Source organism: Rhinichthys klamathensis, unplaced genomic scaffold (genome assembly GCF_029890125.1).
Source record: "Rhinichthys klamathensis goyatoka isolate OS25496 unplaced genomic scaffold, OSU_Roscu_1.1 h1tg000003l_1, whole genome shotgun sequence".
In the NCBI taxonomy this organism is placed as follows: domain Eukaryota; kingdom Metazoa; phylum Chordata; class Actinopteri; order Cypriniformes; family Leuciscidae; genus Rhinichthys; species Rhinichthys klamathensis.
Window position 1 is genome coordinate 3,288,071 of NW_026606556.1, and position 17,280 is coordinate 3,305,350.

Sequence of the window (17,280 nt, forward strand, 5' to 3'; positions counted from 1 at the left end):
CATAAACACAAAGCTTTGTGCCTGACTGACTTTGTTTCCACTGACTGAACTTGTGGTTAACTGTCTTAATTCTTATTCTGAAGAGTGCATTATTGACGATTTGTTTAGAGAGCAAGACGGTTTTTGACTTAAGAAAATTTGCCAACAACGCATAAGTAAGTGACAGCTGTCATGTCACGTCACTGAAATCCTGAAAATGTGTTGCAAGATCATGCAAGTAAAACATTCACCCTTGATCAGTGTGGTGAATTAAAGGGATAGTTCAACCCCAAATTTAAATACTGTAATCATTTACTCACCATCATGTTGTTCCAAACCTGTAAGAGTTTCTTTATTCTGTTACACACAAAATAAGATAATTTAAAGAATGTTGGTAACCACAGACAGTTGATGGCATTGGCACCCATAGTATTTTCTTTTCCCTACTATGGAAGTCAATGGGTGCCAACTGGTTACCAACATTCTTCATAATATCTTCTTTTGTGGTCAACAGAAGAAAGAAACACACAAGTTTGTAAAAAACCTGACGATGAGTACGTAATGACAAAATTGTCATTTTTGGGTAAAGTATCCCAAATAGAACTGGCCATCCAAATTAAAACAAAAACAAAAACAGTGAGATTAGGGTGTGGTGGTAATGGCAGAAACATGAAACAAACGAAGAAATAGAGTGCAGCAATTAATGAGTTAATGCGTTTACATGTAATCATCCTTATAACCTGTGAACATGCAATTTAGAATGTGTTCTGGAAAAGCATTAACAGATATTTAGTGCACTTATTTTTTTCAGCACACAGAATTTTACCCATTGTCCTGATTTCGGCATATCCTCACGTGAGCACATCACCTAAAACATGTTTAAACGTGCTCTCCAATGTGATAATTGCAACAAAAAAAGTGACTGAATGGAAAGTTCTTTGCTTTACTTTTCTTTGGCTTTTTCTATCAAACGTTGGCAAAAAAATAATAATAATAATAATCCATCTGATTTTTGGAGCCAGCACACGTGAGATCTGACAAACGGGTCATTTCGAATGTTATTACGTAAAATACGAGAGATTATCTTTTGAGTCAATCTAAACTGTGGCCTTGGCACCACGCGGTTGCGGACCGGCGCTACAGACGTCATCCTGTCTCTGGAATGGAATCGCCAAAGCCCTGATGATGCTGATGGAGCCTTTATTGATAGAGAATTCTTAAACTGTTTCGTGCCACCAAACACACACAGAGCGTTTACGCTAAAAAAACTACGAAAACTGTCTTTGCGCAAAGTTAAAGTCACTTAAAATCAAGAGAGCGCTAAATTATGAATCCGTTGTGGTTTCCTAGCAACCGGACTAAGAAGTTTTGAGAAGAGGCGAACGTCATTAATGCATCGCTGGACAGATGATTTCTATTTAAGAGCAAAGGTACAGTTTTGTGTTCTGTCCGTCCAGTATTTGATGGTATCGATTGGAGCTCTACCAGCGCACTAAACTGGACCCAGACAACGAGAAAATCTCCCTAGATTACTCTTGTTTTTGCTTTGATTTGAGTAACAGACAACGGTGACTTTTCAAATCGTCTCTTTGCAGCTGGCTGTAGGCTGACGGACTGTTAACATTCCTGAAAATGATAGTACTGTTGTGTAGCACAATAACATGGTCAATATTGCGGGTGTTCGTGCTTCTGCGAAGAGACGAGAGCGATTTGAGTTGCAAAATGTTGTGGATGAGTAATTTTCTGCTTCAGTATAATCCCGGGCACACGTGATGCGCAAACAACTTTGTAGCAACATCCCTCATTTGTCAGGGGAAATCCGTGCGTGTTTCTTATACTTTAAGCCTGAAGCTTAACATATTTGAATGTTTTTTTCGTCTTTCTTCTTCTTCATCTTTTTTTTTATAATTCACACGTTACTTTACCAGCATCATCACCCGCGCACCATGCCAACTTTTGCTCCCATTGCGCTTGTTTCATAGTGGAGAGAATTGGACACTGTGGATGCCCGAATGAATGGGGATCGTGCTTTGTGAAGATTTCAACTGTCAGCATCCTGCCAATTTTATGTGCTTGCCCAGACAATTGAGTGTTTATCGTCCTCATTCGTATATCCGTTTTGAGCCAAGAACAAATAGACACCAGAGATCGCGTCATATTAGACCGCCAATGTCGAAGAAACGCAAAACTCCAGACGACGGTGGTGGAGGCGGTGGGGAGCTTGCGGGCACTGAGGATTCCCTTCAGCAAGGTATGAGCTAATTCCTCCATACTTAAAGTGGATTCTAATGGTGGGGTCATTTCAGAAAAATGTTGACGGCATCAGCACATATCAATTATATGCAGCTTACCTATTTCAAAAACCAAGCATCGTGTTTATCACTGTTAAGATTGACTAAATGTCACGGGCTCTCAGTGCTCAGTGACCCCAAGAACGAAGAAAAACATAATAGTATTTTCTAATTTAACCTCTTATTTTCCCTCAGATTCTCTGAAAATGTTCTTCTAACTTGGTGTAAATCTTGGCAGAAATAGTTGATACTTAACCCCCTATTGTATTAACCCATAGGTAAAGGACAAGTGACTGCACTGATGATAGATAGATAGATAGATAGATAGATAGATAGATAGATAGATAGCAGCACTTTATTTTACAGTCCTGTACATGTACATTTTAGTAATTGCAATTACAATAACTTGGTAATAACTAGGTGAACCGATTCCTAAGCCTAACCTTAACCCATGTAGTTACTTTATATTCCCAGTACTTTCTTAGTACACGCAAGTGCACGCACAGTAAAGTGCAACCGAAAAATACTTTGTAGAAAACTACAATTAAAATAATTAATATGGACAATATTATGTCAATTTGTCAAAATTTGGAAAGTTTGTTCATGGAAAGTTTAGGTCTGTTTTGATTTTGTGCTGAAATGTGTTTCTCAGCTTCAACATTCTGTCAGAAAACTAACACTTTTGAGTGAGCCACTATATGTCACTCATGGTCAAACTCATGAGAAAGAGAAGAACTTTGAAAAAAAGATAGACATGGAGGTGGAGTACAAGATAGCACACTGTAAAAAGTAATACCTAGATCTAACTTATAAAAAGTGAGGCAAGTGGCTGCATTGGATGTTTTATGTTGATTCAACTTGTAGCCTTTTTTAAGTATATTGAACACTTTAACATTACTTTATACAAACGCAACAAAATCAAGTTGAGTTAACTAATAGTACTAGTATTACTCAGTTAGATAAACCTACTTTTATTGGTACAGGTAACTTATTTATGAGTTGCTACAAGTAACCTGTACTCATTTTAATTAGGTTTTATGAACTTTGTTTTCTTAGTAAAATTAACTTAATCATATGTGAATAAACATTTTAATATATTTTTTTAATTGTCAATAACAATTACAAATTCAATTGAAGAAGAAAAAGATGAGAAGATAGATTGAAAACAATATATAATTTATTCAATGTCAACCAGTGTCACTTTTAACAGTGACTACAAAACAGCAAATAAATGTGGCCGCACATGTACACTCTAATATAAAACAAACACTGTAGAAGTGTATTTTCAACCTGTTCTGAACCCAATCTGAAATGTTTGGATCAAGGTAAATGTGAGCCATAACATCACATTGTATCACACTGGAACTGCAATGTCAAAAATGACATGATGATGGTTTAGGACGCACAGGGTCCAATCCTACAAAAAGCCTCTGATATATCTCAAGTATACAGCAGTGTTGAGGGATACTTGAGGTCGAGAGCATAGGTAAGTTCAAACAGGAGGCAGCATGCTTTCGACAGGTTTGGCACACCTCTGACCACGGGCTGTCCTTATATGATAATCCCAATCGTGTCGGGGTGATGGCACATGTAAATTTTCACTGGGCAACTGCCAAGCTCAGCGTGCACCTCTGTTTCAGCCCGACTCTATTGGTGGAGACAAAAAAGAAACAAGAGTTTGGTCAGACAAATAGGAAATGAGATGAATATTAGCAGACAGGTAGAAGAGATAAGACACAAAGTCCAAATTGTACTTTTGTTGCTAAAGGTGGTGGATACAAGATGGATACTGTGACTAGAACATGTGACCAGAGTGAAGTCTACCATGACAATGCCATAGAGTGTGGGTACTAAAATATCATGATCTACTCTAGCATGAGTGTTGTATTTTTCTGGTTCAAAGGATGCATTACAATAAAACAAATGCAATTGTCCTTGCCTGTACCTGATTGGTCATCACATTACTGTTAATTAAGCTACAGAGTTTAAATATTTTTTAAGAGCAAACGTAATCACCCCATATCATCACAATATTAATAAACCCACTAAGCAAAACTATGTTCAAAAGACATCTTTTCAACGTCTTTGTCACAAAGACGTACATTGAAAAGACGTCCACTGAGGAGCCAGAATGAAAGTTTTTACGACTTTTTTTAGGTGTTCTGTAATGAACGTTCACGGAAGCTCCTTTCAAGGTTGAAAACTAGTTCAGATGTGGACAATGTGGACAATTTTCAACATCATTTAAGGTCTCATTTGGACAATTTATACTTATTCTAGACCAAATAAACACTCTCAGGATATATTAAATTAAAACTCACATTTATTTCAATGTAATTTCCATGTGTAATTGCAAAGCAATTAACAGACAGTGAAGTTTCTTTTCATGATTTTTGGACAAACACGCACTGACATCTTTAGACAGTTTAGCATCTGTAATTTATACATATTTGGATCGTGAGAGAAATCAGATTCGAACCAGGGACCTTAAGCTGCCTGCCCTAAGTAGACTGTGTGTTTGTCCAAAAATCATGAAATCATTACTGTCTACTTAGGGCAGGCAGCTTAAGGTCCCTGGTTCGAATCTGATTTCTCTCACGATCCAAATATGTATAAATTACAGATGCTAAACTGTCTAAAGGTGTCAGTGTGTGTTTGTCCAAAAATCATGAAATCATTACTCTGTTTGTGAGTTGCTTTGCAATTAGAAATTACGTTGAAATAAACATGAGTTTTAATTTAATGCATCCTGAAAGTGTTTATTTGGTCCAGAAACAGTTTAAATTGTCTAAATGAGACATTAAATTACATAAAATATGTCCACATCTGAACTAGTTTTTAACCTTGTATGGAGGTTCCCTGAACGTCTATTGGACTTACAGAACACGTATAATCTGATCAAATTGTAATTGAATCTATTCTGAAGTTTGTCTTACCTGGATGTGAAGCTCGAAGACCCCAGGTAATAAAAGTGCTTGGGTATCTAAAGACCGGGAAAATGTTAGATGTTAGAAATAAGGTTAAAAAATCAGTTGTAAATGTAACTTCTTTAAGTAATAGATTAGAAATAGTTTAAAAATCTAGACCAAAAATCTGTCATTAATTGACTATGCAGCATTAAAATAACGTGGATCAAATCTCTAAAATCAGACAGACTACTAAACATACATCTCTACAGTCTAATCTGTGCATCTGCTTTAGTAATGCAAAAGTATAACATAATCTCTGAGTCCTGTCAGACACACAACACACAAAACAAAGTGTTGTCCTTAAAACATCACATCTTACTTTCCCTTATTTGCCCGCACAACTATTGCCTGAAGGCTCGAAATTGCGACCGTTTCGATCGCATATGATCCCGAAATTTAATCTGTGCAATCTAACAATATAACTGAGGGCATTTGTGCAAATAATTATTACATACGTAACTTGTATGTGTTTTTAAACGCTGCTGTTGTCTGCCGATCGACCACACTGTGCAGCCATCTTAGCTTACCATGTGTGCAGGATAGCTAGCTATACAATTTGCAAACCTAACCTCAGCTCCCTAGTGGAGTAAGCGATTTTGCGTGACTTTAGTTTACATCACCAGTCATTCGGCTAAATTTGCTCAACTTACCGTGTTAATCAGACCCTGAAATTCAGATCCGCTGCAGCGACCAAACAGTTGAAGTGCCGAGGAAGATATTGCATCTGCCTGGAATCCCCGCCAGTGAAAAAGGGATAATGCCAACTTATAAAATTTAAAATATTTACGTTTGATGAACACACCTGTCACATCGACAGCTGCTCAAATAAATTGTGCATTGTCAACTCACTTTTATAACATTTATTGTACACAAAAACCACATACAAATAACTACCCAAATAAATTGCATGGGTTTTATTTAAAATATATTGTTATATAAAAACTGATATATTTTAAGTAAAGAGGAAGTATTTTGATACTTTTTTTGTATAAAACCAATAAAATAAACTAGATTACAAATATTTAAAATATATAAAACCTACTTTGTGGGTGTAGCACTTTTTACAGTGCACATATAGGAGCCTCCATTGGCTCCCACAGTGTGAATTCAATAATATGTTGTCAAGCACTAAATGTCTACCATTGCTTGCATGAATTATAAACACGGGATTCTTTCAGAGTATCATGACATCACAACACATTGCATTTATAATGTACCATATTAGCGTATAGTCCATGCACCACACAACATGTATTGTTGACTTGGGCCTTTCAAGAATATAAACCTGTCAGAATGTTTTAGACATTTTAAATCTATATTTATTATCCATTTAGCATGTAAAAAGTTTGTTTGCTGCATGCATCTCACCAAAATCACCATAAGCATCTTTGTTATGAATCCCTACACCAAAATAAGCAAACACACAAGCACAGTTTTGCTGCTAGCATGGCTCTGTGTTGCTATGTGAATCCATGTGAAGGTCAGGCCTCTCTCGGGGTGACTGGAGGAGTACTGTCATGTTGTCTACACACATTGTGTGACCCAGCAGCAAGTTTGTTGGCTGCATTTTGTGAGCGTGAGCCAGAATGAGAGTTTCCCTTGGCTAGCGCAAATGGGGAAGTGGGCACTTCCTTTAGCCTGTGGAGTGTGGCATCTGCGTAACTGTGCTGGCTTGTACACAGTTCTCCATGTCCATCGTGATCTCACAAACAAACCATTAACAACGTCTTCATAACTCTATGTCTAAAAACCAGGTAACACTTTAGTTTAGGGTCAACTTCTCGGATATTTGCTGTAAAATTCTCATTATTTACTCACCCTCAAGTTGTATCAAACCTGTATAAATGTATTTGTTCTGCTGTTGTGGGGCACTATTGACTTCCATAGTATTTTTCCCATACTATGTCAATGGTGCACCACAACTGTTTAGCTACAAACCTTCTTCAAAATATCTTCTTTTGTGTTCAGCAGAAAAAAGAAATGTATACAGGTGGAACAGCTTAAGGGTGAGTAAGTGATGACAGAATTTTCATTTTTGTGTGAACTATCCCTTTAATGCCTTATGCTGGATGACCATATTCTACATATCTTAATCCTACCCAATACATACACCTAAAAACTACCTTACAAAGGTAGTTCCCAGCACCACTCTATTACTGTTTATTAATAAGGTATGACATCACTTTTTAGGCCAAAACGCGAAAGCGAGTTAGCATTATAGCCTTTCCGGATCATTTGTCCCGAAGTCAATGGGTTTTTTGAATGGGGTTTTGAATAAATGGCTAAAAAAAGGTCTGTTTAGCTCAAGACAGTTTCACATTTTATTCTACGACATAAAATACATCAATATTTCCCCACTCGTTATTTTTTAAGGAGGAGATTAATCCTCATCACGCCGAAAAGGTAAGCTCAGTCTGCTTCTATAGCATCGTTATGCTTGTGCTTTTACAAACTATTCTAACTCAAACATTCTGGGAAAATGTTTTTAGAAAAATACTGAAAGAATTGGAGAGTCGGAAGTTTAGTGATGGTGACGTTGAATTTGTGGGACCGTGGTGTAGTTCGTTTATAGCCTACCTTTAGCTTTTAACTTCTGGCGACTGTATTTAGGCTTCAAAATTGATAAAAGTTGTGTTCATCTGTGATAATTATCTTGATGGATAAAATGTGCAAGTATCATAAACTTTGTTGATCTCAAAGCTTGTATTTTGGCAATAATCCAAAAGCCTATGGAAAAATCATATTAAAGGTCCCCTGACATTGGGTTATTTTATTATTTTATAATGTTTCCTGGGTTGCCCTTATAATGTTAGTATGTTTTTAAGATAAAGATAGAATGTCATAATTTAGAAATAAAAGGCATTTTTCCTAGCCTGATTTTAGCCTCTGATTTGAACGCTCTGTTTGAAGGGGCTTGTCTGCTGTGGGATTCAGTGTAACCGGCCACTGCTGTGATTGGCTAACATGCTTGCATATGAAATAGCTATGTATTACATGTGAAACTCTCTCGAATACTTTTACTACAGCTATTATACGTTTTTACTATTACAGCTATCGAGATTAACAAATTGTGAGAAGTTTTTAAAGTATTTAGATCTATTCCCATCACATAAAATGTTGCCGTGATGAGCATTGAGCAAGCAGATGACAGTCTGTTGATCGCGAGACTGAAGATCTTATCATTGCAACGCAGTTTCTGCACTCTCTCTAATGCTTTCACCAGTGCAAACACGATGATGTACATACAGTAAGAGCTTCGTTGTGCAGTGTTACGTGCGTCATTGATTTCATAACGAGTTGTCCAGATAAACTCGCGCTTTGTGGAAAGATTGTTCTTTGATCGCTTTCTGTATATAATTTATTCACAATTTAAATACGATTATTTTTATCCTACTAAAAGAAACGATGTAAAATTGATATTTTAGTCACTGGCTTGATTTACTGATGCATAAACAGTATTGAACGATTTAGAGAGAAAGATTACCTGTCTGAACTTGAACAATTAGGCTACACATCAGAAATTGTTGCTTGGTAGCTCGATCGATTTATTTTCAGACGTTCATCGAGGCCAGCTCTGTATTGGCCCAATTTGAGGAAACAGTCGTCGGTGAAATGTTTGGACCATACAAAACTTTGGAAAGTTGGCGCATTTCCAGAGAAAATAAAATTAACCCATTGTTTCTCCAGAGGCTCGGATGAAGGAACTAAAAAAATACTTTTGTGTTCATTTGTACATCCGAACACTGATCAACTGCCATGCTTCACTCGTTTGCAAGCCATGATATCTCTCAAGGAAGAACTCAAACTCGCGTGTTCGTACTTCCTAACTCATTTCCTCTTGGGTGAGCCAAATTCTCTGGGTGGGCAAAGCAGAGAAAGGGGAGGTTACCTTTCCTCCGTATGACGTCATACAGAGGAGATTCAAGATCAGCTCGTCTGAGATTTCATTTTCTCAAAAGCAGAGAAAGATAGCCAAAGCTCGGTTTACACCGATTGAAATTTCTAGCCACTGGGGGACCATATACAGGCTAGGGGAACTCATTTTAATGTTAAAAAACCTCAGAAAGTGAAAATTTCATGTCAGGGGACCTTTAATAATCGAATAATCGACCTATTGTGAACCACTTCTCGTGCCACGATCATATAAGGAAGCATGGAGCACTCACTCATTAAGTTTTCGTTGAGGAGCCAAGCCAGTGGTGGACACAGGGATTGTGATGACGGGCAGGGTACCCGCGGGTCTTAAAAGCCTTGAAAAAGTCTTGAATTTGATCATCTCAAATTAAGGCCTTAAAAACCTTGAATTTAGTATACGAAGTCTTGGATTTCGTTACAAAGGTCTTATATATTTTTTGCCTTTGCTAGGATTAAGTTCATACCGTAACAAAATTAACTGTTACTAATGTAGGCTAATTCAAAATGTATGCAGCGTTGAGTGCACCTCGCGCTCCACGTCATAGCAGAAAAAGCGATAGCGTGCGCACCGTTACTATGGTTACTAGGCAAGTGAGGTACAGAACAAGATAGCCTAGTTTAATCCGCTGTGGCCACAAATGACAGAATTTAAACCCCAAATAAGAGCTTTTCTGTTAAAAGAACATATTTTCTACCCGGTCTTTTCAATAGTATCTGGCAACCATGCGCGCGCGTTCTCTCTACACTGCTGAAGAAGCGCGGATGATCTGAAAACACAGACAAGCTGGAGTTCAGCGATCTTTATTTAAGATTTTCTACTTAAATTCAAGTGTCATTCAGTCGGTCTGTGTTCTGTCACGAGCCGCTTGCGCTGTTTGTGCGACTAAATCTGCGATCAAAATGCAGGCTGATATCCACCAGTGTTCATACGAGCAAGAATGCAATGTTTCCCGAATATCCACACGATTTCAAACGTGACATTGATTTTATACAACAGTAAAAAAGAAAAGAAAAAAGGGTAACATTAAGTGATGTACTACATTTAAAACAGCATTGTCAGGCTTGCTCTGTTTTGCAACGAAATATGTGGCTTTGAACGAATCGTGAGATTCAATGAATGAATGACTCAAAGACTCACTCATAAAGATAGTGAGGTTCTGCCACCTACTGGCGATTTTAATGTTTTTTAACATTGCAAATTTAATGAACATTGTTTTATTTAAAGCATTATTATTATTATTATTATTATTTTAAGGTATTACAAAGGAAAAAAATGAAATGGAAAAATGTATTAAAGGGGGCAAATCTTGTCCCTTAATAGAAAAGGTGTGACTGCACCAGGGGGTACGGCACTCTAAAACATTGGATAACCAAATTATGTAGAACTGCACAAGTGCTACTGCTAAAGAGTGCAATGTCAATAATTTATCATAAGCTTAATTGAATTTGCCTAGAGAGAATAATTATAATGACATTTTCTGTCTAAAGACTACATATAAAATAACTACCTGTAAAGTAACTGCAGTTTGACTAAAAGTTGACAAAAAATGCAAAGACTTTTCGTCAACTACAACTATAAAAAACAGGATGACTCAAATGTGATTAAGACCAATAAGCATTTTCGTAAATCAACAATGGCTGCCAAAAGCCATTAAATGCCATTAAATGCCAGCCTTTTAAATGACTATAGACCGGTAGCACTCACTTCCATTCCTGCTAAGTGTCTTGAGAGGCTGGTCATCACTCACATTAAAAGTGCAATACCATCATCACTTGATCCACACCAATTTGCATACAGGCGGAATCGGTCGACTGAGGACGCCATCGCCATCGTGCTTCACATGTTACTGGAACATCTTGAGCACAAGAACACCTACGCAAGACTCCTCTTCGTCGACTTTAGCTCTGCCTTTAATACAATCCGGCCGTTTAAACTCCGAGCCAAACTGCACCACCTTGGCTTCAACAACTCGCTGTGCAATTGGATTGTGGATTTTCTGACAGATCGAACACAGAGGGTTAGAGTAGGCAAGCACTTGTCCTCCACCCTATCAATCAACACCGGGGCCCCCCAAGGGTGTGTGCTTAGCCCTTTGCTCTACACTCTTTTTACACATGACTGCTCTGCTTCTCTCTGCTCCAACCTCATTGTTAAATTTGCAGATGATACAACAGTGCTGGGATTTATTAACAACAACAATGAGGCAGATTATCGGACTGAAGTGCAACATCTAGCGTCATGGTGTGTCAAGAATAATCTGTCCTTGAACATTAAAAAAACTAAGGAGATTATCGTGGATTTTCGCAAATGCAGACCCAATCACTCCCCTCTCTACATAGGCAATGAAGTGGTGGAGAGGGTGCCATTTTTCAAATTCCTGGGAGTAACGGTGACTGAGGACCTGTCCTGGGGAACCAACATCATCTCTGTGATGGGGAAGGCTCAGCAACGCCTCTACTATCTGAGGCAACTGAGGAATGCCAGGATTCCTAAACAGCTGATGGTAAACTTTTACAACTGTGCCATCAGCAGTGTTTTGACATATGGATTCTTAGTGTGGTGTTCCAGCTGCACTAAGGCCCATCAGCAGGCACTCCAACGAGTGGTAAATACAGCTGGAAAAATCATTGGGACCACTCTCCCGAATATCAGTAACATCTATGATAGCCGGGACCGGCATCACCCGGCCCATCATCTGTTCCATCTGCTGCCATCAGGAAGAAGGTACAGGTCTATTGGTGCCAGTAAAACCAGACTGGCTAACAGCCTGTACCCTTACGCAGTAAGGCTGCTTAATGATGCCCTTCCCTCTCTCTCCCTACTAGTAGGGAGGTTAAGCCCAAAAAATAGGCCTTTGACTTCAAGTCATGATGCAAAGGTCTCCATTGGTATGGAAGTACCTTAGGGTCATACAAATAAATTTATCCTAAGACACAAGTGAGATCACACTTTGTATCAGAAATAAACATGTTTTTTCAAAAATGCGCCGAAAATACTCTAGAGCCCATATCTTTGCTTCTGTTATCGCTATAATGACAAATTTGGTGTCAAAGTGTACATTTTTGGGGTCAAGGAATCCAATAAAATTGGTTTCAAGTTTAAAAAAATAATAATTTTCCCCATACCATGACAATTGGGGGTAAATATGCACATTTCACATAAAAATTGTCATCAGAGTGACTTTACTTATCTTTTCGTTCAAAAACTTTAATTTTGTATTTAAGCAGGGCAGCTACTTCTGTACATTACATTTGTCCTAAGTAGCATGAGATTTCGACCAGTTAGGAGTAGCCTATAGCATATCAGTTCCTGCAACAACACATCCCATCTGCACCAGGAGCTGTGACAGCTGTTGAAGGTCAGAGGTGACAGGTTAACACTTTGAGGTTCGTATGACTTTCTCATTAAATAGAAAAATGTTTTTAATGTTAGATAACTAATAAATAGCTAGCTAGTTGACTCTGGAAAAAAAAACCTTAGAGGGAAAACCTCTTTTCTCGAGAATACTGAAGCCAAATATTATCCTTATAATTTTTATTAACTTAAAACACACTTGCAGCAGCTAGCAGACCTAGGCGAGGCAGCTCGCGCGCCTATTGGATGCTATGCGGCAACTGCTGCAACCTATCGAGGCACTGCTCGTGACATAAGCACCAATGAGTGGGCGTGTGGGCGAATGGGCGTGGCTTATGCCTATATAAGCCAGAGCTCGATAAGATGCTCCTTGGTTTTCATCGACTGAAGCAAAACCAGATGGTAGCACAAGCACGGCAGGGTTACGCAACACTCATTCCCTCTTCTAGAGAAAACCGAGGTTACATTAGTAACCGTGACGTTCTCTTACGAGAGTACTCTCGTGTTGCGTAAGCTAGCTTACGCTATGGGAATCCAATTTAAAACGCCGTGCGTGCTAAATCTACCACAACACTGACCCAAGGGCGAGCGCCCTGAGTTCATATGATATAGGGATATAAAAAGCTGACATTGGGAATGGGCTTAGTAAGAATGATATAAGGTAAACGTGGTTACCTTAAATGCATAGAGGGTGCTTAACACGGTATAACAGTCAGGGGAGGCAGTAGCCTGCCTGAACTGAAAACTTTGCAGTCCGCGGAACCGAGTCCGGCAGAACTGAGCGGATAAACTAAACTGACAACAGTCTAGCTTGGAGCGCGGGAACTTCCAGGTTATATAACCCTATAAATGTAGACAGAGAGGCCCAGCCTGCCGCCATACAGATATCGTGAAGGGAAATCCCACTGGACCAGGCCCACGAAGAGGCATGCCTCTAGTGGAATGAGCTCTGACGCCCAGAGGGCAACGAAGGCTCTTAGATGTATAAGCCAGTGAGATAGCGTCCACTATCCACCTGGAAAGGCTATGTTTCGAGGCAGCTAGACCTTTAGATCGGCCACCAAATGAAACAAATAGCTGTCCTGACCGTCTGAAAGCAGCCGAACGTTCCACGTAAATTCTAAGGGCCCTAACCAGGCAAAGGAGATTCACGTCAGACTCGCTGTCAGATCCGAAGAGAGAATGTCAGATTGAAGAGGCGGTGGTACCAGTACCAGTCGGTCGCCTTCCAAGGTTTCAGAGCTGCGACGCATTTCTGATTGACCCTGAGGCGAAACAGATCGGAGGCCCAGGCTCGAGACGGCACTCGTGCTTTCAGCCACCACTGCAGTGGGCGCATGCGAAGCAGACCCAGCTGGAGAACTGATGACGATGAGGCCATGAGGCCCAGCATTTTCTGAAATCTCTTGAGCGGGACTATAGTGCCGCAATGTTCAGTATGCGCTCTGGGCGATAGTCGCGCTGTCATTGACAGCGAGTTCAGCTCTGTGCAGAGAAAGGATATTTCCTGGCTGGGGGACAGCGAGCTCTTCGCCCAATTGACTGTGAGACCAAGATTCTCGAGGTGTTCGAGTAATATGGTCCTCTGTTCTATGAGCTCTGAATGAGATCGAGCTAGAATCAGCCAATCGTCCAAATAGTTCAAAGCTCGCATGCCCTGAAGTTTCAGGGGCGCGAGAGCCGCGTCCATGCACATCATAATATACAGGATGCCAGGGACAGGCCAAACGGTAGGACTGTGTATTGATATGCCTGGCCCTCGAAGGCGAATCTAAAAAATCGCCTGTGACGAGAGAATGTCAGACTCGCTGTCAGATCCACAGAGACTTGTGCTCTGAAAGGAGTGGCAAGACTCATGTCTTGGTTTGAGGATGACCTTGGAGTCATTAGGCCCAAACTCAAGGCACGACGCACTAACAGAAAGTGCGTGTAAGTCACTCACCAGCTTGACTGAGGCGATAGCCACCAGAAAGGCGGTTTTCAATGAGAGATACTTAAGGTCCACAGACTGTAGAGGTTCAAAAGGGGCACCCTTCATGGCCTCCAGGACCAAGGAAAGGTCCGAGGGGGGGCGAGGAGGGTTCATCCTTCTAGCTCCCCTGAGGAAGCGGACTACAAGGTCGTTCCTACCCAGTGACTGGCCATGCGAATGTTTGACAAACGCAGCAATAGCCACCACATATACCTTGAGCATGGATGGGGATCTACCCTTATCCAAGAGCTCCTGTAGGAAGGAGAGAACCTCCGACACCCCACAATCTTGTGGATCCAGGTTGCGAGCTGAGCACCAACCTGAGAACACTGACCACTTGGAAGCATAAAGCCATCTAGTAGAGGGCGCTCTAGCTTGCGTAATGGTGTTTAACACTCCGTCGGGGAGACTGACGGGTACCCGTTGATGGCCCACACATGCAGAGCACAAAGCTCGGGTCGTGGGTGCCAAATCGTACCCCCGGCCTGTGAGAGGAGATCTCTCCTCAACGGGACAGGCCACGGAGGCAAGCTCTGAAGCTGCATCAGCTCCGGAAACCAAACTTGGTTCGGCCAGAACGGAGCTACTAGAAGTACACAGGAACCGTTCTCCCTTATACGCTTGATTACCTGTGGTAACAGCATGATCGGAGGGAAAGCATAGAGAGGGCGGCTGGGCCAGTGATGGGCCAGCGCGTCCTTGTTCTTTGTGAAGCATATTGGACACTGAGCGTTGTCTTGAGACGCAAAGAGGTCGACTTCTGCTGTGCCAAATGTGTCCCACAACAGCTGAACTGTCTGAGGGTGGAGGGACCATTCCCCTGGGGGAACGTTGTCCCTGGACAGCCTGTCTGGACCCACATTAAGATGGCCTGGCACATGCGCCGCTCCCAGCGAGAGTAGGTTGCGCTGAACCCATACAAGGATGCGTTCTGCCAGTGCATGAAGGTTCCGTGATCTCAGACTGCCCTCGCGATTTATGTAGGAAACCACCGACATGTTGTCCGTGCGGACAAGGACATGGTGGCCCTTTAGAAGGGGAAGGAAGAACCGCAAGGGGTTCTCGACCGCCTTCATCTCTAGACAGTTTATGTGCAAGCTCTTTTCTTGGCTTGACCACAGGCCAAAAGTCGGTCTGCCCTCATAGAGGGCGCCCCAGCCCGAATTGGAGGCGTCTGTCGAAACCACTATCAGTTTAGAGATTACTCCCAGGTTTACACCTGTCTGATACCAGTCGACCGCCTTCCAGGGCTCCAGAGTTGTGACACAGTTCTGAGTTACCTTGAGACGTAAACGACCGGATGCCCATGCTCGACGCAGGACCCACGTCTTCAGCCAGTGCTGTAAAGGGCGTATGCGAAGCAGACCTAAACGAAGAAATTATTAAGTTGTGAATGGACTGTGTGTTTGGCATGCGTTTTTTAATAGAAAATTGCATACTTCACCTCCAATTGTCATGTTAAGGACAACATTATTGTTTTTTAGTCTTGGAACCTATTTTATTGGACTCCTTGACCACAAAAATGTACCCGTTGATACCAAATTTGTCATTATAGCTATACCAGAAGCAAAGATATGGGCCTCTCAAGTATGGTCGGTGGCCATTTAAAAAAAATGTGCGTATATAAGATACAAAATGTGATCTCACTTGTGTCTTAGGATAAATGTATTTCTATGGCCCTAAGGTACTTCCATACCAAAGGGGACCTTTGCATCATGACTTGAAGTCAAAAGTCACTTAACCTCCCTACTATACCCTCCCCACTTCCTTCCAATGGACAGTAAACTATATCTCAGCGTAAAATAACTATGAACTGGACTTTGCATTGCTGCATTAACCATATCCATCCTGCTTAATTGATATTTTCCTCACTGCCCCCATCCCTCTCCCCCTCTCCTCCTCTCATGGACAGTAAATCATACCTCTCTGTGAAATATCTGTGAACTGGACTTTGCATTGCTGCATTACCTCATCCATATCCACCTCTGATCATACTCTCTGTTTTTGGTTGTCTCTTGTTTTGTAAACCTTTTGCTGCTATTATATGCTTTGATGGGTCATGTTTACACGGGGGGATATTTATCTATTTATTATTATTTATTTATTAGTGCACTTTAAGATACCATGTACGGTTGTTATATGCTCCGAACACAATTTCGTTGCTGTCCCTTGGGATAACAATGACAATAAACTGAAATTGAATTGAATTGAATTGAATTGAAAATTAACACTGGTCTACATACACGTGCGCTAGGGTGCATCAAAAAACACAATTCTTGAATTTTGATAGGCTATGGCTGGGTGCTAAAAGTGTTCCAATATATGTAGAAACAACAAATGCAAAATATTTTTCCAGTACATGATGATTTAGGGGTGCCACCGTACATCTGTTTTTGTTGGATAAAGTGGTTAACAGTGCTCAATGGTCGCCATTGAGATCTGAGGTAAACAATACTACAGCTCAAGAAATCTGAGGTGATCTTTCTGTTTGAGGTGATCTTTCTGTGTTTGGTATGTATTATTACATATTACTATCATATCTGTAATTGTATCGTTGTATACTTATTTATCATAAGTCATTTTAAGTCATATTTATAGGTATTTGGTGCTCATTACATCTAGCTAACGTTAGCTAGCAACAGTTTGCTAACCACAGTTAGCTATCTATGTTAGCTAAGCTATTAAGCTTAACATCAACAGCATTCTAGAGTGGACAATGTCATATTCACAGTATAGATTACTCATGTTTATTGAGAGTAGCATTGTAGTTGGTGGTAGACTTAGTCAATGCTAACAACA

The 17,280-nt window shown here is 40.4% G+C and overlaps 1 protein-coding gene across 4 annotated transcripts in view; it reads left to right on the forward strand.

Annotated features, from left to right (window-relative positions):
- Nucleotides 1-1,211: 1,211 nt before the first annotated feature.
- pde10a (phosphodiesterase 10A) overlaps nt 1,212-17,280 on the forward strand; it is a 140,852-nt gene continuing 124,783 nt past the window's right edge. The window contains exon 1 of one of the 4 annotated variants that reach the window (XM_056249583.1): nt 1,212-1,409. Coding sequence is in view for 3 of the 4 variants with exons in the window: in XM_056249540.1 (XP_056105515.1) it covers nt 1,996-2,230 (235 nt within the window). In the remaining variant the exon portion in view is untranslated. Of the gene's footprint in view, nt 1,410-1,872; nt 2,231-17,280 lie in introns of those variants that run through there. The other 3 variants (XM_056249540.1, XM_056249560.1, XM_056249549.1) reach the window with 3 other exon arrangements.